This window comes from Malaclemys terrapin, chromosome 1 (genome assembly GCF_027887155.1).
Source record: "Malaclemys terrapin pileata isolate rMalTer1 chromosome 1, rMalTer1.hap1, whole genome shotgun sequence".
Lineage (NCBI taxonomy): Eukaryota > Metazoa > Chordata > Testudines > Emydidae > Malaclemys > Malaclemys terrapin.
This window is the reverse complement of record NC_071505.1, coordinates 325,543,435-325,566,286: the sequence shown is the minus strand read 5'-3', so window position 1 is coordinate 325,566,286 and position 22,852 is coordinate 325,543,435. Positions and strand designations below refer to the sequence as shown.

The 22,852-nt window shown below is 44.9% G+C and overlaps 1 protein-coding gene across 1 annotated transcript in view; it reads right to left on the bottom strand.

Annotated features, from left to right (window-relative positions):
- The window catches only part of LOC128831049 (high-affinity choline transporter 1-like), a 46,752-nt gene extending 24,933 nt beyond the window's left edge, over window positions 1-21,819 (bottom strand). The window contains exons 1-3 of the mRNA XM_054017103.1: window positions 21,599-21,819; window positions 9,497-9,610; window positions 696-851 (exon numbers count right to left, since the gene is read on the bottom strand). Of these exons, the coding sequence (XP_053873078.1) occupies window positions 696-851; window positions 9,497-9,610; window positions 21,599-21,776 (448 nt within the window). The 5' untranslated portion in view covers window positions 21,777-21,819. The remainder of the gene's footprint in view (window positions 1-695; window positions 852-9,496; window positions 9,611-21,598) is intronic.
- Window positions 21,820-22,852: the final 1,033 nt, after the last annotated feature.

Here is a 22,852-nt window from a genome sequence, read left to right as displayed (position 1 = left end):
TGAAGTCAATGGCAGGTTTGCACAGGGTGGAAGTATGTAGTAGGTAAATGTTTAATTTTTATCATTATTTGTTCAGTACCTTTTCATCACCTTCAGCATCACCGAGAGGGAGAATATTCTACCTTTAACATCACTGCTATTTCTACCCTTTGTCACTCGTCCTTCTCAGTCCTCCTTTCCCCCTGCCTCTCTTCCTCTCACTTTCCATGATAATTTTTGTTTAGTCAAAAACCGAATTTTCCATTGGACAAAAAACTGTTTTGATGGGAAAAGTTTGCCCTGTCCTATGGTCACGTAGAAAGTTTCTTTTGCAAACATGAGGGCTACAAATCTAGGTGTTTGTCACCCTTGCCCTAGGGGAACCGCTGCCCAGTACTAGAACAAAATTAACCCCACTCTTATATTAAATAAAACACTACAGTGTTCTCTCTGCAGTAGTAGTCCAAATGCTCTGCAGCAGTAGTTCAGATACTACAGCTTACAATTGTGTAATAACAGTTCTATGGATCTTTTGTACGGATTTTTATTGCTTATTTCCCTATTATGGTTTAACAGTTGCGTTCTGTTCAAATTTCTGTGTATCTGCACAAATACTATAAGGATCCAGAGACTACTGACTCTTAAAAAAAGCTACATGATGCGAGCGGAAAAGGAAATCTATTCTGAATGAGTGTATGTATAAGCTATATACTTACCTAAAGCAGAAAGAATAGCTGCAAACCAAAATACATCTCCTATCAATGTTGGAAGAAAGAGAAGGGTTCCCATAGTGTTCCCATAGGTTTCTTGGAGGGGGTCCATCATTGTCACATAGCTTTTGGACCGCATTGGCTTTACAAAAAAGAGGCCCCCTAGCAAAAATCAAATGACAAGGTGAATTATTATTTTAATTATTGTCTAAGAACCAAACAAGAATGGGGCCTCATTGTGCTAAGTGCTGTACAGACACAGAGTAATAAACAGTCCCAGCCCCAAAGAGCTTATAATCTAAATAGACAAGACAGACACAGGGGAGGAAAAGGGATATAACAGGCAGAGTGAACAATATGGTGTCTGCAAACTTCATGTTGGTTCTATGATTTTTAATATATTTAAATTATGGATTTAATTATGTATAGAGTAGCTCCTGATCAGAACTATCTTGTCTTTCTAGAGGACATCAGCATTAAAACTAAGAGATATACATTATATCATATCCTTTCACTAATGTCTTCCTAATAAAAATTGGATGGTTTCCTCTCTCCTCCCCAAAACATTCATGGGTCACTATTACCAAATTGTTTATTTTTTTACATTAAGCTCATCATTACATTGACTTTACTTCAGAGTAGAGATGAAAGACCAATTCAGAAGCACAGAAAATCATTGTTTTGTGTGTGTTTAGAAATCAAACATGGCAAGAGGTTAAAGTTGACTCCAATCCAGATTTTTTTCAGATTTTCCATAATGGTACTAAGAGAGCATATGTGAGTGTTAGAGATGGAAGCAACCCAAACCATGGGGAATCAAGGTGTCTCCACCCACCACAAGTGGTGGAGAATGCGGGCAGCTTATGCCTGATACAAGAGGGGGGGAGGAACCCACAGAGGGAGACAGAGCTCAGTAGCTCTGAGCAAGATGGAACCTGAGCAGTGGTGTAAGTGGCTAGCAGAGATGCAGCAGCAGCAAGCAACTCAGCAGCACCGGACCACCCAAGAGCAAGTTCACACGATGCAACGGCAACAGCTGCTGAGGGAGTTGACGATCCAGCAGCAGGAGTTCCACAAGAAGATGACACAATGTATTGTGCCAACCCTGCACTCCTCAGGAGTCCCTGCTGGGCACAGTACTGCCATAGTGGGACCCCCCACCAACACCCATGAAGCTAAACAAGATAGGACCAGACAATGATGCTAGGGCCTTTTTAATTACCTTTGAGAAAGTAGACTGAGCTTTCTGGTGGCCCCCTGAGCAGTGGGCTTTGATTTTTGGCTCTATACTTGACAAGTCCAGCACAGGCGGCCTACCATAACCTGGATTTGGAGCAGACTAGGATTATAAGCAAGTGAAGTCCAGCTTTTTGGACTATTTGGACATTTCCAGGGAAACTCACTGTTTATCTTTTAGGTCCGAAACCCCTCCCAAGGGGGCTAGACCCTCGGTAGTGGCTCAGTGTTTGAAGAAATACTGTTGGAAACGGCTCCACCCAGAAGAAAGGTCTTGGGCTCAGGTTGCTAAATCAATTGTGACCAAATAATTTGTAAGGATATTGGCAGCAAAAGGCAGAGAGTGGGTATTGTACCATGACCTGGGACTTTGTCAGGTACAGTATGGTTAATGGAGAGTTTTCTAGAGATCAAAAGGGCCGCTAGAGACAGAATTCCTCAAGGCCTTGATGCCACACAGGACAGGCTTGTGAGAAACCCATGAAGGCAACCTCAAAGTGGTAACACCCACTCTGAGGGGTCCACCCTTGGGGATGTCCTCCAGGATGATCAGGCCAGCCATTAGACCATGGAAAGACCAGCGGGGAACAAGAGGGTCAGGCTCGGACATGACACTGCCAGTGGGACCATCAGTCATCTCAAGCAGCTGAAGCAGGACCTGCAGAACAGAGGCTGGCCACTACTCCATGGCCAAGTTCACCTCCAGCTAGAATGGTTACCTTCAGTGCCCCTGCATGACTTGCTACTCTTCTGGACAGATAGGACACTAAAAGAAAGGATTCTCTCTTAATGACTGTGAGTACAACCAGGGTTCTGGACTGCAGAAACCAGTGCACAAAAAATGGCACCCCTCAAATTGATAGTGCTGGTGATGATCCAAGGGAAAAGAGTTCCAAAACTCTGGGACGTCACATATAGGTGATGACGTCCCCCAGAAAGTTGATTTACCCGCAGTGTATATATGGCAACATGAAAACATACCCCAGCCAACATTTATAGCTGACCCAGTGGACATGTTGTCAGGTGATAACTGTAGCCCTGGCCAAGAAATTGGCCTAACTTGTAATCATAGGCTGGGACAGGCCATTTTTTGGCAAGTTGTTACTGTACAGGTCTGCCCAATGAATGGGGTTCAGAGTCAGTTGTTGCAGCGTGACTCTCAAAGCCTGGTAAACCTCGGGGAAGTGGAAGACCCAAAGAAGGAACATCACGAGCAACATGATCGTCAACCCCCGCAGAGAAGGAAGAGGTTGTCAGCCTGGATGAGGAAGTGCTCCTACAGGGCAGAAATTTTGTTCAGGAACAAAAAAGCAATCCTACACATATAGCCAATTGTTCGTGCATATAATCAATTGGCATTTATAAATGGGGAAGTAATGGCACATCAGAGGGTCAAACAGTATCCATGCTTGATGCTCAAGAAAGAGCACCTCTACTGAGTTGAAAGAGATCCATGAATGGGGTAAGAAGGGCCAACCTGCAGGTGCCACGCAAGTATCACTGGACAGTATTGCAGTCTGAGCACAATCTCCCATGTGCTGGACACCTGAGAAGAGAGAAAACACTATCACGAGTACTAGCTCGATTCTACTGGTTGGGCGGCATCAGGAGGTGAGAGAATACTGCTCCTCCTACCCAGAGTGCCAGCTGTTCAGCAGTCAGGGGGCTCCCTGTGGTCCCTTTGCCCTGGATTGAGACACCCTTTGAAAGAATTGGAATGGACATAGTTGGGCCCCTGGAAAGGACAACATTGGGGCACCAGTACATATTAATAATTTTCAACTATGTGACAAGCTCCCCAGAGGCTGTTCCCCTTCACTCAGTGAAAGCTACAGTGATAGACCTAGAGCTCCTGAACCTCTTCTGATGCATGGGATTTCCTTAGGGAAATCAGCTCAACTCAAGGGACTAACTACACCTCCCAGCTGATGCGCTGGAGAAATTCCCTAGAGAAAAGGCTACTCAATTATGGAAAAAGAGGTGCTACCAATTAAACAGGCCATGGATTCCCTGAGGTATTACCTGCTGGGCAGCCCCTTCTCCTTGATCATGAATCATGTTCCTCTATGCTGGTTCCATACCATGAAAGACTTGAACTGTGTATACTGCGATGGTACCTCGTACTACAGCACTATAGCTTCAGGGAGCAACACTGGGTGGGAAAGGCCCATGCTAACGCTGATTTTTTTATTCATGGGACGTCGGAGATGGAGCCAGCCCTCCCCAGACCACCCTCCCAACTTGAGTGGTGGGCTATGTGAGGGGGCACACCCTCTCCCTATCAAGGAGGAAACTAACAAGCTCTTATGGGCTTGGCCAGCACTATCTAGACACACCTGCAAGGCTTCCTGTGCCTGGTGGGGGAGGAAAAGGGAAAGCCTGTCACAGGAAGGGGCAGTTAATTGGGGAAGCTGCAGTGCCTCAGACAGCTGATTACAGAGATAGATCAGCGAAGAGGGAGACAGTCACTGACCCAGACACCCCTGAGACTGCCTGGACTAGGTACAGATCAGGTGTCACCAAAAGGGGTGGGGCATCTAAGGAAGGATTCTAACTCTGATCAGGATGATTAAAAGCCTATAGACAATCTGGGACCCAGAGGGGTGACAGAAAGACTGCCCAAGAGACTGAGCATCTATTTTTTCTTTTTCCTGTCTTTATTTTGTTCCTCCCTGCCCTCGGTTAGGGGGAAAGGAACTCTTTTTTGGACAAAATCTTGTATATCCCGAGCAGCGGAAGGACTCTGTCAGTTCCAGAAATGCAAGCAACCCAAACCATAGTCTCAAGGGGCTTCCAACTACCACAGGGAGGCACATTTCTCAGGGAGCTCCCTCAAGCATATATAAACCCACCTTTGTCTGACCGAGTTAATTTCACATCAGAAGAGTGCAATATAGTAGAAGAAACTGTTCACACCAAATGCAGTAGGTGTCACTCTTCCCTCTGAGTCAAATGTAAGTGAAGATACTTCCATAGCTAAGTTGACCTAACTGTGTAGTGTGGACCAGGCCATAGTCTTTCTCTTATTAGAGGATAACAAAGAAAACCTTGGAATCACAAAGATGAATGCTTATCCTCTTTGCTGTTCCACCCTCTTTTGTCATTTCCTTCATCTATTATGGCCATCTATTTACAGTGTAAGCTCCCCAGACCAAGGGGCCTATCTTCTGTCTGAAGTGCCTAGTATGCTGTTGGTGCTATATAAATGCTAACAGATAATGGGCAAAATCTTGAATTCCTTCCTCAAGAACATAAGAACGGCCATACTGGGTCAGACCACAAGTTCATGAAGCCCGGTATCCTGTCCTCTGACAGTGGCTAGTGGCAGGTACCCCAAAGGGAATGAACAGACAGGTTATCATAAAGTGATCCATGCCCTGTCACCCAATCCCAGCTTCTGGCAAACAGAGGCTAGGGACACCCATTCCTGCCCATAGTGGCTAATACCATTGATGGACCTATCTTCCATGAATCTATCTTGCTCCCTTTTGAACCCCGGTATAGTATTGGCCTTCACAACTCCCTCTGGCAAGGAGTTCCACAGGTTGACAGTGCATTGGGTGAAAAAATACTTTCTTGTGTTTGTTTTAAACCTGCTACCTATTAATTTCATTTGGTGGCCCCCTGTTCTTGTATTATGAGAAGGAGTAAATAACACTTCCTTATTTACTTTTTCTATACCACTCATGATTTTATAGACCTCTATCATATATCCCCCCTTAGTCGCCTCTTTTCCAAGCTGAAAGGTCCCAGTCTTATTAATCTCTCCTCATATGGAAGCCATTCTATATCCCTAGTCATTTTTGTTGCCCTTTTCTGAACCTTTTCCAATTCCAATATATCTTTTTTGAGATGGGGCGACCACATCTGCACGCAATATTCAAGGTGTGGGCGTACCATGGATTTATATAGAGGCAATATGATATTTTCTGTCTTATTATCTATCCCTTTCTTGATGATTCCCAACATTCTGTTTGCTTTTTTGATTGCCGCTGCACATTGAGTGGATGATTTCAGAGAAGAAGCCACAATGACTCCAAGATCGCTTTTTTGAGTGGTAACAGCTAATTTAGACCCCATCATTGTATATGTATAGTTAGGATTATGTTTTCCAATGTGCATTACTTTGCATCTATCAACATTAAATTTCATCTGCCATTTTGTTGCCCAGTCACCCAGTTTTGTGAGATCCTTTTGTAGCTCTTCACAGTCTGCTTTGGACTTAACTATCTTGAGTAGTTTTGTATCATCTGCAAATTTTACCACCTCACTGTTTACCCCTTTGTCAAGATCATTTATGAATATGTTAGATAGGACTGGGCCCAGTACAGATCCCTGGGGGACACCACTATTTACCTCTCTCCATTCTGAAAACTGAAAGCTCCATTCAGAAAGCTTCCATTGACTTCAGTAGAACTGTATCTGAGTATGTACTGAGCAAAGACCTCAAGTTTTGGCCCAACAATAACAATAATAATAATTTAAGATGATGGTCTTGCATCTTGGAAGTCAATGGGAGTTTTGTCATTAAGTTGAGGTGAACAAGGCTAGGGCTTCATAAGTAATAGGTTGCTGGGGTCTAATTCAACACTCATTGAAGTCAATGAGAGTCTTTCCATTGGCTTCAATGGGATCAGGCACAAATGAGTAGAACCTTCACATTCTGATTTGGACTCTGGTATCTGGTGTGCTGATAGGACAGTGTCTGGGGCCCAATAAGGGATAAAATATTAATAAAACCCTTGTTCAGTGTTACAACATTAAATAGTTATGTGCAGTTCAGGTATTCAGGTTTAGCTGGCTTGTTTCCACTATAACAACCACCATTAGCCATTTTTAAATCTTTTATTCAAAACATAGAAAAAGAAGGAAAAGCAGTTACAACACTGAAACCAAGTACAAGACAAACTCACACAAAAGGGGAGAGACAAGAATAGCAAAGAGAGAAAACGCAGCTTCTGTCTCTGGTGCTGACTTTCACGTGTAACTTCCCTTCTAGACTAACACAGGCCCAGCACATGCCATCTTCTCAGTCACTCAGACCTGGCAAACTTGTACCTCTGTCAGGCTGTCTGAGGCCGCAGCTTTTAGCTGCCTTTCTGGTCACAGGCTCACAGCAGTGTTTCAAAAGGTAGAGTTGTTTTGTCTGGCTAAGCCAGACTCTTATTAGACAGAAGGTAGGATGAGAAAGATAGTCTAGAGAAGAGACAAGATAGAGAGGGCAAATAATATATGAGGGAGGTGGATGATGGCCGGAACCCAAATCTCAAAACTCAGGTGGTGGTCAGGATTTAGATGAAAATGGTGGAGGTGGTAATTTCACCTGGTTCTCTCTGGCTAAATCTGCTCTGGTAGCCTTTCAGGATCAGAATGATTACAGCCCAATAGTATCAAGGGAGATTCTGAGGCCCCAGTGTAAGGCCTGAGGCCTTTTTCTGCAACCATAATAGAAGAGCAGTTGTCATGAGCCAAGAAGCAGAAAGTCACATCCTCACATTCCGTCTAAATTACATGAAAATAATATAATATCGGGCTGTTAAGAAAGAGATCCTGTTCTAATAGTAGCCACCATTGCCAGATAAAAAAACAGATCTTAAGACGTTTAAAGAAAACTTTGTTTAATAGCATTCTGACTGGCAAGGAATCATTTATCAACAGTTGTGATTATGAAATCTCTATTGTTTTGGCTTGATAGTCCCTACTTCTCTATTGTTTATCTGCATGGTTTCTGTCTGGTTCTTAGTTTCTGACTGTTACATAACTAATTTTGCAAGGTGTAAATCAACTAAAGTGGTGGGACATGGTTGGGTGAAGAATTGTTTCACAATATGTTAGGATTGGTCAAAGAATTATTATGTAATACTTCAGTAAAATGATTGGATAAGGAATAGCTAAGCAGGACTCAAGTTTTACTATATAAAGTGGGATCCAAAAGGAAGTTCTTTGGAACCAACTCTGGGACATAGCCCAAGATCAGAGCTGCCAGACCTCAACACCCTGCCAACTATATCGTGCAGAAGCTGGAGTCCCTGGATGACCTGATCTTGACTGGCCAACAGGAAAAGCTCAACAGCTTTATTGGGAGTGGTGAGCACTGTATGCTTTGCATGTGCATTTTGTTTTGGTGATTGTTAATAAATAGAGGTTAAGGATATTAACTGTGTGAGACTCTTTCACTGGTAAAACACCCTGCAAACCCACAGAGTGTAAGGTTACGCCCTGAGCCCATGGAAGGGTAAGGGTGGGTGGGTGCCCTAGAGCAGGGGCGGGCAAACTTTTTGCCCTGAGGGCTGCATCGGGTTTCATAAATTGTATGGAGGGCCGGTTAGGGGAAGGGGTCATGGCCTGGCCCCCACCTCCTATCTGCCCCACCCCAGGACTCCTGCCCCATCCAACCCTCTCTGTTCCCTGATGGCCCCCCGGGACTCCTGCCCCATCCACACACCCCTGCTCCCTGTCCCCTGACCCCCGCCGTCCCATCCAATGCCTCCTCTCATTCCTGACAGCCCCCCTGGGATCCCTGCCCCATCCAACCACACCTTCTCCCTGTCCCCTGACTGCCCCCACAACCCCTGCCCCTGACTGCCCCCTGGCATCCCATCCAACCCCCCCTCCTTCCTGACTGCCCCCCCGGGATCCCTGCCCCCATTCAACCCCCTGTTCCCCACCACCACCACCCCGACCCCTATCGACACCCCCGCCCCCTGACTACCCCCCTGGACTCCCCTGCCCTCTATTAACCACCCCCCCCCCCGCTCCCCACACCCTTACCGCACTGCCTGGAGCACCGGTGGCGCTACAGCCATGCCACCCGGCTGGAGTTGGGCCATGCCGCTGCCACCACCACGCAGCACAGAGACTGGGTCAGGCTGGGCTCTGCAGCTGCGCTGCCCCAGGAGCTCACAGCCCCGCCGCCCAGAGCATTGCGCTGGCGGCGGAGCGAGTGAGCTGAGGCTGCGGGGGACGGGGAACATGAGGGGAGGGGCTGGGGCTAGCCTCCTGGGCCAGGAGCGCGGGGGCCGGGCAGGATGGTCCCACAGGCCAGATGTGGCCCGCGGGCTGTAGTTTGCCCACCTTTGCCCTAGAGTGTGGGGTTATGCCTTGAGCCCTAGGAGCAGGGTAAAGGTGGGTGATCCTACAGTGTGCGGGTAACCCCAGGACATGATGGGAGAGGCAGCTGATAAAGTTCACCCCTACCAGTCCCCAAAATAAGCAGTGTCCAAGAAGGGGGAGCAACCTCATTTTGTTAAAATTAACCAATCAAAATGCATTTTGGTGATTTAAATGATAATAATTTTCTCCCATTTCTAGAATCTTTCAGTTTGTTGTTAAGCCAAACCAGGAGTTTAACAGGATCCTTGAAGACCCCTCAATAGAGTTCTTTTAATGTCAACAATCCAGTTTGTGCCTGTCTGTGTCCAACTTTTGCTGACTTTCATAACCACTTTTATGCAACCGTTTGGGTTGGACAACTCAGAATACAGGCATCTGAACAACAAGAAGGCTAAATTTTCATGTTGCTAAAACTGCTTTGCAATGAAAACATTTAAGAATCGAATTGTTGTTTTTACCAATGATAAAAGCTAGAACATATCCTACTGGAGCCAGGACCCAGGCCAGCCCTCGTGTAGGGAGGTACACGATCTCAGACGTTCCATTGATGTAGCCACCTCCAACCCAAGTTGCTGGAAAAAAAGAAAAGCAGGAGGAAATTGAGAAAAAGAAGAAAGCATATGGTTTTCCTTTATTTCAGAGCTACCGTCATATTTTGTGCTAGAAGATAATGCATATGAAGCAGAAGCAAAGATAGAACTTCAAGGACATAATGTTACAGAGTGAATTGTCAAAATGTGGGCCACTAAAGGGAGGCATCTAAATAAGTTGGCTGGTTTTCAGAGATGCTGAGTGCCTATCATTCAGTTCAGCAAAGCACTTAAGCACAAGTACTTAAATCTATCCCTATTCAGCAAGACACTTAGGAACTACTAAGCTACTAGAAAAGTTCTTTGATAAGTAATTCATGCTGGCCACTGATGTGATGTATGGTTCTGCAGTTGCTGCTCTTACTTAACCTGTATGGGACCAGGGGCGGCCCTAGACTAGCTGCCAGCAACTGGCGCCCTAGGTGAACCATGCAATCGATGCCCCCCACCCCCAAGGGCAGATCTAGGTTGAGGTTTTTGGTAAACTGGGAAACATTTTGCCCTTTTTTTCCTTTTAATGTTTTAAGCGTTTTTTTATTTTTTAAACAGAGGCTTAATTATTCAGTTTGTCCGTCCATCTGTCTGTCCAACCAATGTTTCTGAGCTCAGATAAAATAGACATGAAATTTTCAGAATAGATTTGTACACAACAGCTAGATGATATTTCAGTCCGATTTCAAATAAAAATGCATTAAAAATGTTAATTATAATTTTTATTATTATAAATCCAAAATCATCCATTGTGCTATCCTGCTTTAACTGCCATTACCACCACATCCAATATAGAAAGAAATAAGAAAACTCTTCAATGAACTTTAACCTGTATTTACAAAACACTCCGAATATAAAACACTCTATGCTCTTAAAATATGACTTTTCTTGCTTTAAGTTTTGAAAATTCAGTCACTAGTTCTTTTAGATCCAGTTTTCCAGCTATTTCATGCTCTATTGACATTGTGGAAAGTCGAACATGTCTCTCTTGCATCACTGTTGAACGAAGATATGTTTTTATCAATTTTAACTCTGAGAAGCTACGTTCCCCACTAGCTACGGAAACTGGCAAAGTTAAAAAAATGTGTGGAGCTATAAAAATGTTTGGAAAACTGTCTGTGAGTTTATTTTCACAAACAAACTTCAGTACTTCTTCAGGAGTGGAATGTTTCTTAAGTCATCTTGAAAAAGCCTGAAGCTCACTACACAAATCTGTAGCATCAATGTCTTTTGAATTTTCATGAGTCAATGCTGACTCCAGTTTTATACAAAAGTCTCTTATCTGTTTTGCTGTTTTCTTTTGCAAGCTGTGGGTATCATATAGAAAGCCAAATACTGACTCTAGCTGCTGCATCTGTTGACATTTTTTGTCAACCAAATGAATCAAGGACTGCGAAGTAGAAATTCACTTTGAACCTTTATTTTGGGTTCTGAATGAGTGTGTCTCATCCTTCATACAAAAACTGCTGATTTTTTTGCCGAATGCGAACTGGCTCTGGTTCAAATTCTGTCAGAAACTCTATTTCTTCAACAAGCTCGAGAGAATCTACCAGTGTTCTTTCAAACCCTTCATCACTTCTGAATTCCTCCAGAAGATTTTTAGTTTGTTGCAGTTTTTGAATAGCAGACTGTATGTTCAAGTTCTTTTCCTGAAGCTGCTTACTAGTGAGGTTAATCTTGAAAAGGATATTATACCACAAAATAAGTGAAGTCACAAATTTGAACTTGGAAAGGCCATTTGCAAGAACTTCTGATCTGAACGTGCTGTATTGCCAGATGATCTAGTAAAGGTAGTATCATCAGAAATTTCAATTGGGGCATCATAAATGTTTCCAAGTTCATAGCAAAGAGGCTTCAAAGCATCAATGTGACTCTCCCATCTTGTCTGACTAAATGGTTTCACAGTTAGAGAATTCACACGGCGAGTCAGAATCTCCCAACGGCGTGTTGAGCCTGAGAAAAACACATAAACACATTGCACCAGGTCAAAGGAACTGCTTGCCTCCAAACAGCATCTAGCAGCATCATTGACAACCAAATTAAAAGAATGTGCACTGCAAGGAATGAAAAAGGCCCTGGGATTGATTTCCATCATTCTCCTTTGCACACCATTGTCTTTACCCTTCATATTACTTCCATTATCATAGCCTTGGCCACGTAAGTTTTCAACAGATAATGACATTGTTTCAAGCTCCTGTAGAACAGTTTCAGTCATAAATGCTCCAGTCGTCTCCTTCAGTGGTACAAAACCCAAAAAATGTTCCTTTATGAGCACTTCAGCATTATCTTCATCAGCAGACTTTTCCATATCCAAAAAACAAATGATCATCGTCATTTGTTCAACATGACTCACATCTGGTGTACAGTCCAGTATTATTGAAAAGTATTTTGCAGAATGGGCAGCTTCTACAATTTTCTTTTTAATGGCATTTGCTAGGATTTGAATCAGTTCATTCTGCATATTTTTTCCTGAGTAATGAACCTGTGTTTCATGATCAGTTATTTTACGTAGATGCTCTTTCATGACTGGATCAAACAAAGCCAGGTATTCAACAAATTTTAAAAAGTTTCCATTACCTGGAGTGTATACTTTTTCATTTCAACTGAGGCTGCAGAATGCTACATTTTTCCCAGCAAGAACTCTCACGAAAGCAATCAGACTCTCTAATATTTGTTGCCAATATTCTTCTTTGTCCTTGATCACACGTAAATTTTCTTCATCGATAGTTTTTCGTTTTTTCAATCGTAATTCAAGTTCTTTCCAATTTTGAAAACATTCCAAATGTTCTGTACTTCTTTCATGTGAAGAGAGAATTGAAGATATGTTTTTCCAGTCCTTGGAACCATTTTCAGTAATTGATGTACCAATTGCTTGATTTCTGAACAATTTGCAGCAAAAGCAAAACACAGAGTCCTTCAACGCTGAATATTGTAACCAGTTTCGATGAATTTCTTCCCCATTAATGAGTTTCCTCTTGTAATGCTGAGCAGAGAATTTTCTTTTATTTCCATCCTTCTGGAAGGGAAATTCATGAACTTGTTCAGGTCCATGTTCCACAAGAATTTGCCGCACACTGTCATCACATCTGGGCCATGAAGCTGGGTTCCTATACTGTAACTTATTTGTAACTTCCTCATCCTTTCTTCCTGCTACTTCGTTACTTCAATTTCTGCATGTGTCTCTGAAGGTGAATACATTTTCTCCACTTCCATATCAGTCTGATGCTGTGAGCTGCCTTCATCTAGAAGTAAGTTTCCATCATCTTGAGTTTCCAAACTCCTTTTTTGTGGATGTGAGCTACCCTCATCTCGAAGTAATATACCTTCATCTTGATGTTCCAAACTGCTTCCATGCGGATGTGAGCTAACCTCCCCTCCAAGTAAAATTGCGTCATCTGGATGCTGTGAACTACTTCCATATTTATTTGGATTAAAGAGAAGATATTTCAGGAAGGATCCCTGCTGTTTTGCTTGGTCCTTTTCCTTCTCAGCCTTTCGTTTATGATACTCAGCTCCTGAGGGTTTTCTTTTTCCTCTTTCTGCCATGGGGCATTTGAATATTGTTATATAGTGTGCTCCCGACTGCAAGCATTATAGCGTTAAGGATGGCTGACACACCACATCTTTGGCGATTAAACCACATTGCAGCCATCCCGACACATCTTTTCACTGCTTAAATGTTCAACGATTAGTAACATACACTCACTTACCTATTAAAACAGTTAGTTACAGCATTTAGACGGAAACAAAATGACCTTTTTTGATGTTATAACCCGACACTGGTTGTTTGGAAAGTAATCCCCTTCCTCACGGTTACCCGCTTGGAGTGTGACGTCATCTTCGTTATTTTATTTGTATTTTTTTTCATCTTTTTATTTTTTTTTATTTTGATTTTTTCCCCTTGAATTTGGCGCCCCATTTAACTTGGCACCCTAGGTGACTGCCTAGTTCACCTATATGGACGGGCCGCCCCTGTATGGGACCATTAGGAGGGTTAGTGAGGAGAAAAGGATTGAGGTGCTTTCAGTATGTAAATGACAGTAAGCAGTATTTTTCCATCCTGTCCAACTCTGGTGGTGCAGGCAAGTGGCTTTTCTGGTGCCTGGTTAGCTTTAGTGGGAACTGTGGGAGCTCAGTGCCTCTGAAAATCAGGCTATTTCTTAGCTGTTGCAGTCTCTGAATTCTCCCAAGCAATGATTTTAACTTGTGCTTTTCCTTCTTTCTGATGGGTGCCATAGGTTTGATAATGATCCTTAGCTGCCTTGGTTTCCCTTCTCTCACCTGAGTTTGTCTTCACAGCACCTTTCAGCCGTGCCTCAGTTTCCCTATCAGCACTGGGATTTGCATCTGAGCCTTCTAGGTTCAAACCAGTTATATCACATCCCAGCAATAGATCAAAAGGCATATCCTGCAGTATAACCACTGTCAAGTTCCCTGAACCTTCTCAAGCTTTTACAGTGATTTGGGTGTCAGTTTAACTTTTGCAGAAGAGATTACAGGGCCTTCCCCATAAGTAAGGGTGACCATAGGCACCAACTCCGTGCGTGTTTCAGGACTGGAGCTCCCATGGGGAAAAAATTGTGGGTGCTGAGCACCCGCCATCAGCTCCCCATCAGCTCCCTTCCACCCTCTGGTGCCTCCCGCCCGCCAGCGGGCCCGGCAGACCAATGTCTCCCCCTGCCTCTCCACACCTCCCTCTCCTTTTTTTCTACCACAATACTTGCTTTCCCTATGTGATGTGATATGTACCCCACACTGGCAATGAAAGGGTTAATGTGTGCCTGCGAGGCCAATTATGCTCTCCGGCTGCACCTGAAGGGCGATGAAGCCCAGCTGGGGAAGGAGCTGAGCAGTGGCTATAAAAAAGGGAAGTACCACATGGAGGGGGCTTTGGGTCTAGTTGTCAACATTGTGTTTCAAAAATAAGGGGCTGTGTTCTTAGCCCTGCCCCACCCTCTCCTCCTGATATTATTGTTAACAGTAAGTAGGACTCACCTACATTTGTCTGTGGTATTTCTTGCTGCTTTTTGCAGCACTCAGCAGCTCCTGATCTTGCTGAAGAGAGATGAAGAAATAAGGAACTGTGAGCAACCCTAGTTGCAGGGAGAACTTTGTAGTCACTCTCTGGGACTAGAGACGTTGTGATTAGAAAGACCAGGGGGAAGGATCCCAAGATCATCTCCTGAGAAGTCTTGTGGGAGGCCAGCAGAGAGACAGAGCAGCAACTGGGGTGAAGCAAGTTCTGGTGAGGAGCCCTGATAATAGGGGAGGATCTGGACTTCCAGGGAGAGAGCCCTGAGACATGTTCATCAGATGAGCAAAGAGAAATGAAAATGAAGCCTGAGGAGGGCAGAAATGGATTTACATTTAGTTATGGATTTTGTTGTGGGATTCCAGGGGGAGGCCTGAGAAGAGGGTGAACTTAGAGAGGCTGTGGGAGAGGCCTGCTGACAGGCAAGCCTTCTTGAAGTCCAAAGAGACAGCAGCAAGAAGTCTGGCAGAGTGAACCTTGACTGCCTGTCCTAGGGTCACTGGACTGGAGACCAGCGTAGAGGGTGGGCCTGGGTTCCCCATCAGCCCCTGATAAGATGGTGTGAAGCCCCTGAGAAAGGGATAAGGATGACTAAGAGCCCTGAGAGAAGGGTGCGTGGGCCACGGGGCCCAGAGTCAGGCCTGAAGACCTTTTGTAAGGACATTGGATGGTTGTTTATTGGACTTTATTACTCTGGATGGGTGGGACTGGCATGAGGGCTGACTTGTGAGAAGAGGCAGACAGCTGTAGGACCAGAGCGAGTGTTGGCGGGGAGCATTAGCTAAGGAGAGAGCTGCTATGCCCAGCCGTGAGGGGGCACTCTAGTAGTGAGTACGCTCTTCTAAACCCTGCTGTTCGCACTTAAAATTCACCACTGTTGTGATCCCAAACCACTGTAAACCTTGTTTTGCCAGGCTGGGAACTAGCGATCAAAAGAGTTGAGGAGGGCAGGTGGCTGAGGGTGTGTGAGGGGGGTGCAGGAGTCGGGGCTGGGTGTGTGTGAGGGGAGTACAGGAGTCGGCTGGGGGTGCAGGGTCTAGGAGGGAATTAGGGTGCAGAAGAGGGCTGGGGCAAGAGGTTGGAGTGTGGAGCGCTTACCTGGGGCAGTTTCCATTTGGTGCAAGGGGTGCAGGTGGGAATGTGGGTGTGTGTGTGCAGGAGCTCCCATTTGGTGCTCAGGGTGGGGAGGTGCAGGAGTCAGGGCATGGGGTGTGGGGGGGCTGGGTATGTGCGGGGGGTGCAGGAGTCAGGGGGTTTGGGGGGTGGGCTGGGGTCGTGGGGGTGCTCCCCCAGCGGGTCACGGACTGGGGTGGGATATGTGCAGAGAGAGTGCGGGGGCCCCACCTTTGCTCCACTCTGCCCCGATTCTACCTCCTTCCCCAAGGCCCCACCCCTGCCTCTTCTTCCCCTCCTCCCCCGAGCGCGCTGTGGCCCCGCTCCTCCCTCCCAGAGTGACCTGAGTGCAGGGAAATAGCTGGGGAGGGGGGCAGGAACGCAGAATGCTCAGGGGAGGAGGTGGGGGTGGGAGGAGTTTGGCTGCTGGTGGGGGCGGAGCGACGCAAGGGTTTTTGCCGCTCTAGGCAGCAGTGCTCTTCCTCTGAACATTTGGCGGCGGGGGTCCTTCCGCTCCGCGCCTTCAGGGCACTTTGGCGGTGGGTCCCGGAGCGAGTGAAGGACTCACCACCGAATTTCCGCCGAAGACCCGGAGTGGAAGGACCCCCGCCGCCAAATTTCCGCCGAGGGTGGCAAAATGCCACCCCCCAAATCCTGCGGCCCCCCCCAAATCCTGCTGCCATAGGCAACTGCCTAGGGTCGCCTAGTGGAAGTGCCGGCCCTGCCTGGGGCCCCCTGTCATTGGGGGGCCCCATGCCAGGGCACCCTGTGTTTTACTGTAAATCCACCTCTGCAGGCAATTGTCCTGCTTGCCCCTCTAATGTCAGCCCTGCACTTACAACCCCCTTAAACCTATCCTGCAAACCCGCCCCACTAGGGTTTGCGACCCCCCCCCCCGGTTGAGACACATTTCTCTAGATGAGTTGATGTACCCCCTGAAAGACCTCAGCATACGCCCAGGGGTACACACATCCCTGATTAAGAACCACTGTTCTAAGTAAATAATACTTTGCTTTGAGGAAGCTGCTTGATCTCTAATTACCACTGTCAATGCCTTGTAGGGTTGCCAGCAGTCCCTTATTAGAAGGGATGTCTCTTATTTCTTCATCTCTGCACAACAAGATTGGGAGTTGCTGAGTGCTACAAAAAGCAGCAAGAAATACCCCTAGTGAATGTAGGTGGGTACTGCTTATTATTAATAATAATAATAATGAAGATAATAATGATAATAATATCGGGAGGTGGGTGGGGCAGGGGTGCTAAGAAAACAGTCCCTTATTTTTGAAATACAATGTTGGTAACCTTAATTGGTCCCAGAGGGAATAGAACTGCAGGGTCTGAGCAGTCAGACCTGCTAAGGTGATCATGGCTGACACACCAGGAACTGCAGCCCAGCAGCTGGTCTGAGAGTGGGAGAAACCCATGTTTCCACACTAAGGCCATCACTTCTTTCTCAGACCTAGAAGGAGGTGTGCTTGGAGAGACCAGGAGGTGTATTACGTGCAATTAGCCCAGTAACCATGTGTGACGGTATCTCCCATAAGGCTTTATGGAAATATGCTTAGAATGTGTTTTATGCTACCTATGCCATGTAACATATCTCAAAGGTTATGATCTACTGAATGTATTAATCCTATTTGTATGCATGTCTCATTTTTGTATTCGAAGTTATGAATGTTATGAATGTTGGCTGTGTACTGGCTTGATTTCTAAATAACCTTAGTAGAGTATTTGGTCAACATCCCAGAGAAAGGAATGTTGAAATTAAGTACCTTATCAAGAAACACTTAAAGGACAATAGATCTTGGAATGCTCCAATCCACATAAGAAGTCTACTTGAGGATGTTCAAGGTAACATGTAAAAAGAACAGGAGTACTTGTGGCACCTTAGAGACTAACAAATTTATTAGAGCATAAGCTTTCGTGGGCTACAGCCCACTTCTTCAGATGCATCTATATGCATCCGAAGAAGTAGGCTGTAGCTTATGCTTTAATAAATTTGTTAGTCTCTAAGGTGCCACAAGTACTCCTGTTCTTTTTGGGGATACAGACTAACACGGCTGCTACTCTGAAACCTGTCAAGGTAGCATGTAAACAATGGATGCTACCTGTAAAAACTGTGAGTCATGCATGGACATGTGACTTGCCCAGGTGACTCCTAAACTCCATCTTGGAGCTGGACTTTGCATAGGGGTGAGGAGGGGGTCTCCACCCACAAGAGAAAGTCTATTTAAACCCCTGGGAGACCCCTCCATTTTGTCTTCAGCTGGCTAAAGAGAGAGCATCTCCACCCCCCAGGATACTTGGAAGAAACTGGGACAAAGGACAGTGACTGTAAGGGGTGTGAGTGATTGCTGGACCCAGGCTAAAAGGAGATTAGTCTGTAAAAGGGAGCATTCTGGAACTGGTGAGGATCTTATCTGTATTCAGTTTGATTAGACATAGCATTGTGCATTTTATTTTATTTTGCTTGGTGACTTACTTTGTTCTGTCTGTTACTACTTGGAACCACTTAAATCCTATTTTCTGTATTTAATAAAATCACTTTTTACTTATTAATTAACTCAGAGTATGTATTAATACCTGGGGGAGCAAACAACTGCATATCTTTCTATCAGTGTTATAGAGGGCGAACAGTTTATGAGTTTACCCTGTATAAGCTTTATGCAGGGTAAAACTGATTTATTTGGGTTTAGACCCCATTGGGAGTTGGGCATCTGAGTGTTAAAGACAGAAACACTTCTGTTAGCTGCTTTCAGGTAAACCTGCAGCTTTGGGGCAAGTAATACAGACCCTGGGTCTTTGTTGGAGCAGACGGGAGTGTCTGGCTCAGCAAGACAGGATGCTGGGGTCCCGAGCTGGCAGGGAAAGCAGGGGGCAGAAGTAGTCTTGGCACATCAGGTGGCAGCTCCTAGGGGGTTTCTGTGATCCAACCCATCTGTGATCTATAGGGTTGGACCCCTATAGAGAGATATGTCTGTGATGGGTTGGATCACAGAAACCCCCTGGAAGCTGCCACCTGATGTGCCAATCATTTATTAAATAGCTGAAATCATCAGCAATGGCCATCATAGAAAGTTGTCTAAATTCTGCTGTCAGACCACTTGCACAGCTGTCAGGAATCCCAGCCCCCCGGCACAGATCCTTGCCTTACCCCTCTTGGCAGCTACAGACGCAGCTCCACCTTCCCCCATTATCCCAGCAGGAGACACCAGATAATCTGAATGTAGGCACAACATCAAATGCTTAAACATTATACACCAAAAACTTTGTGATGAAACAGATAAGGTTGCTACACAGCAACATAACTCTCACAACCCACAGAAGCAAGGATGTGAAAATTTAAGTACCCTAAGAGTACCTACCCACTGGCACAAACCTCACAATTACTATACCCCACATTTATACACACATTATACTCTCACTGGCACAAACCTCACAACTACCATACACACATTTATATACCCTCATGTCTCTGGTGTGGTTATGAGGCCAAATCTCATCTTAGGAAACCCTGTATCTAAAATTTTAATGAGTTCCTTCCTATCCCTAGTTCAGGTAACTTTTTTTAATCTGCCTCTGGGTGGTTCTACTGAACCTTCTGTTTACTTGCTCCAGGTAGGGTTGGATCAATTTGCTAAAGTTCTATTAACCAATCAGAGAGGTGGAAAAGACTCTGTTAAGTCATTTAAGGCTCAAATGTATGAATGACTGACACCTTCCATTGACTGCAATAGGCACTGAGGATGCTAGATATTTGCAGGAGGCACTTGGGGGAGATTTCCGAGGTGTTCACCGTTGGCCGCCTAACTCCCCTTTGTGCCTTTGTAAAACTCCCCTCAGTGACTTGCAGGATCAGGCCATAGTCAATGTTCCTGCCATGCAGTGTTCCCTTCCATTTATTTTCTAAGACTTTGTCCGGTTTTGAACATCTGCATGCGCCAATGGGATCCGCTCCACTCCGCTTGGGAGGCTGTTCCACAGTCTCAATGGGAAGACATTCTGCCTGATATTCAGCCTTACTTGTCATTTCTCCTAGTGCAGGGGTTCTCAAACTGGGGGTCGGGACCCCGCGGAGGTTGCAAGGTTATTACATGGGGGGGTCGCGAGCTGTCAGCCTCCACCCCAAACTCCGCTTTGCATCCAGCATTTATAATGGTGTTAAATATATAAAAAGTGTTTTTAATTTATAAGGGGTGGGGGGTTGCACTCAGAGGCTTGCTATGTGAAAGAGGTCACCAGTACAAAAGTTTGAGAACCACTGTCCTAGTGAATAGAGGGCTCAACTTATTTTATTACACTTATGTGTAAGATCTGAGTAGAATTTTCAACTGTTTGGGGTGGTGAAGCCTGTATGTGTTTCAGCTGCAGACAGACCCTTGTACTTCATATAACAGCACTCCTCATTTACATAGCAGCTTTCTTCTGAAGATCTCAAAACACTTCAGAGGTAGCTAAGATACAGTCTGTTATGGAGCTGAGAACAGAAACCATGATACTTAGTCCCCTGACACTAACCCCTAGATGGCACTGCCTCCAGGGTATAAGAGATAGAATGGGGAGGACTTCTGACATGATCATAGAATCATAGAATATCAGGGTTGGAGGGGACCTCAGGAGATCATCTACTCCAATCCCCCGCTCAAAGCAGGGCCAATCCCCAACTAAATCATCCCAGCCAGGGCTTTGTCAAGCTTGACCTTAAAAACCTCTAAGGAAGGAGATTTCACCACCTCCCTAGGTAACACATTCCAGTGCTTCACGACCCTCCTAGTGAAAAAGTTTTTCCTAATATCCAAACTAAACCTCCCGCACTGCAACTTGAGACCATTACTCCTTGTTCTATCATCTGGTACCACTGAGAACAGTCTAGATCCATCCTCTTTGGATCCCCCTTTCAGGTAGTTGAAAGCAGCTATCAAATCCCCCCTCATTCTTCTCTTCCGCAGATTAAATAATCCCAGTTCCCTCAGCCTCTCCTCATAAGTCATGTGCTCCAGCCCCCTAATCAGTTTTGTTGCCCTCTGCTGGACTCTTTCCAATTTTTCCACATCCCTCTTGTAATGTGGGGCCCAAAACTGCACACAGTACTCCAGATGAGGCCTCACCAATGCTGAATAGAGGGGAATGATCACATCCCTCGATCTGCTGGCAATCCTCCTACTTATACAGCCCAAAATGCCACTAGCCTTCTTGGCAACAAGGGCACACTGTTAACTCATATCCAGCTTCTCGTCCACTGTAACCCCTAGGTCCTTTTCTGCAGAACTGCTGTCTAGCTACTCGGTCCCTAGTCCATAGCAGTGCATGGGATTCTTCCGTCCTAAGTGCAGGATTCTGCACTTGTCCTTGTTGAACCTCATCTGATTTCTTTTGGCCCAATCCTCTAATTTGTCTAGGTCCCTCTGTATCCTATCCCTACCCTCCAGCATATCTACCACTCCTCCCAGTTTAGTGTCATCTGCAAACTTGCTGAGGGTGCAATCCACACCATCCTCCAGATCATTAAGATATTGAACAAAACTGGCCTCAGGACTGACCCTTGGGGCACTCCGCTTGATACCAGCTGCCAAGTAGACATGGAGCCATTGATCACCTGTTGATATCCTGTGCTACTGGCAAAAAAGAACAAACCAAGAGCACCAATAAAATTAAAGTAGGTACATAGAAGAACAATTCCTCTAGCCAAAAAATCTGAAACCAAATACATGTAGAGGACAGCTCCTTAGGTTAATTATATAAGGAGAATACACAACAGAATTTAAGAAACTCTTACTGATCTAAAATATAGATTATAAACTAGAACAGGAATTAATAATAAGAAACAAACTCACCAGTTGTGGTGAATAATCCCACAAAAATGTTCATGTTTCTGCCTCCCACCATGGCAACCTCACTTCGGTTTGCATTCTTCTCCTCCTTTTTGGTTTTCCAAGCAGCCCAAATCCCAGTTGCCAACATTATTGCATAGAACACAATCGTGGCTACCAGACCGGGGATGTTTAGAGCCATTTTCTGCAAAGGCTGAATTATAAAATAATTCTGATCACCAGGACTAACACGAAGCCCCTCATAGAAGATTAAAAGTCTTATGACTGGAAAAGCATTAAGGGTTTTTGTTTTGTTTTTTATATACAAATGCCCTATTGTGGTGAATTAGCTCACTTTGAATTCCTGCTGAGTTGTAAGAACCCAGAGGAAGAAATAACAGTGGTCTCCCAATGTGATAGGAATGATTACATGATCCAAAAGCTGACGTGCACTCAGCATGCCCCAGACTGGCACCAAGAGAAACATGCTCTTTCCCTTCAGACTCTCACTCTCTTTTCAGACTCCGCCCCAGTGAAGAAATAGCCAGTCCTGCATCAGTAGATAGGTCAAGGAGAAGAGACATTTCTTGGCTAAGGGCTAAATCCTGCTGTTATTAAAGTCAGTGGGAGCTTTGCTAATGACTTAAATGACAGCAGAATCCAGCCCCACATCAGCTGGGAAATGACACAGACTATGAAATATGCACAAAATGAATACAAAATAAGACATCAAAGCATTTACAAATGATTATCTTGAATGTGGTACTTGAGGAAAGTACCAGACTGAGGCCTGATCCAAGGCACATAGACATCAATGGGAGTCTTTGCAATGATCTCAATGGGCTTTGCATCAAGTCTTCAGAACCTGGGAGACTCCAGTCCTCTGTCTCCAGAAGAGATATAGCAAGGCAAGGTTTCCCCAGACTGCACTGCCAATGGGCTTGTCCTGAGCAGAAGGGATCAGACTGTCCTTCCAAAGTCTGTCTTTTTAATTGTCACTAGGGATTGAATGTTTGTGGAAGGCAAAAAGTCAGTTTAAATCCACTTTGAAATCTGAACGAATATTCTCTGACAATTTCCCCACCCTATTTCCAGCTCTATTTGTGAAGAATCTAAGCATTATTATTATTATTATTTTTTTTGTAATACTGCATTCAGAAAACTAGTTCAAGTTTATGAACCGGTTTTCCCCACATGTAATTAAACATCATATTGCTTTGAAAGGCTAGTCCATGTAATATAAAATGATAGATGGTTTAAAGCTAAAGATAAGCCTTT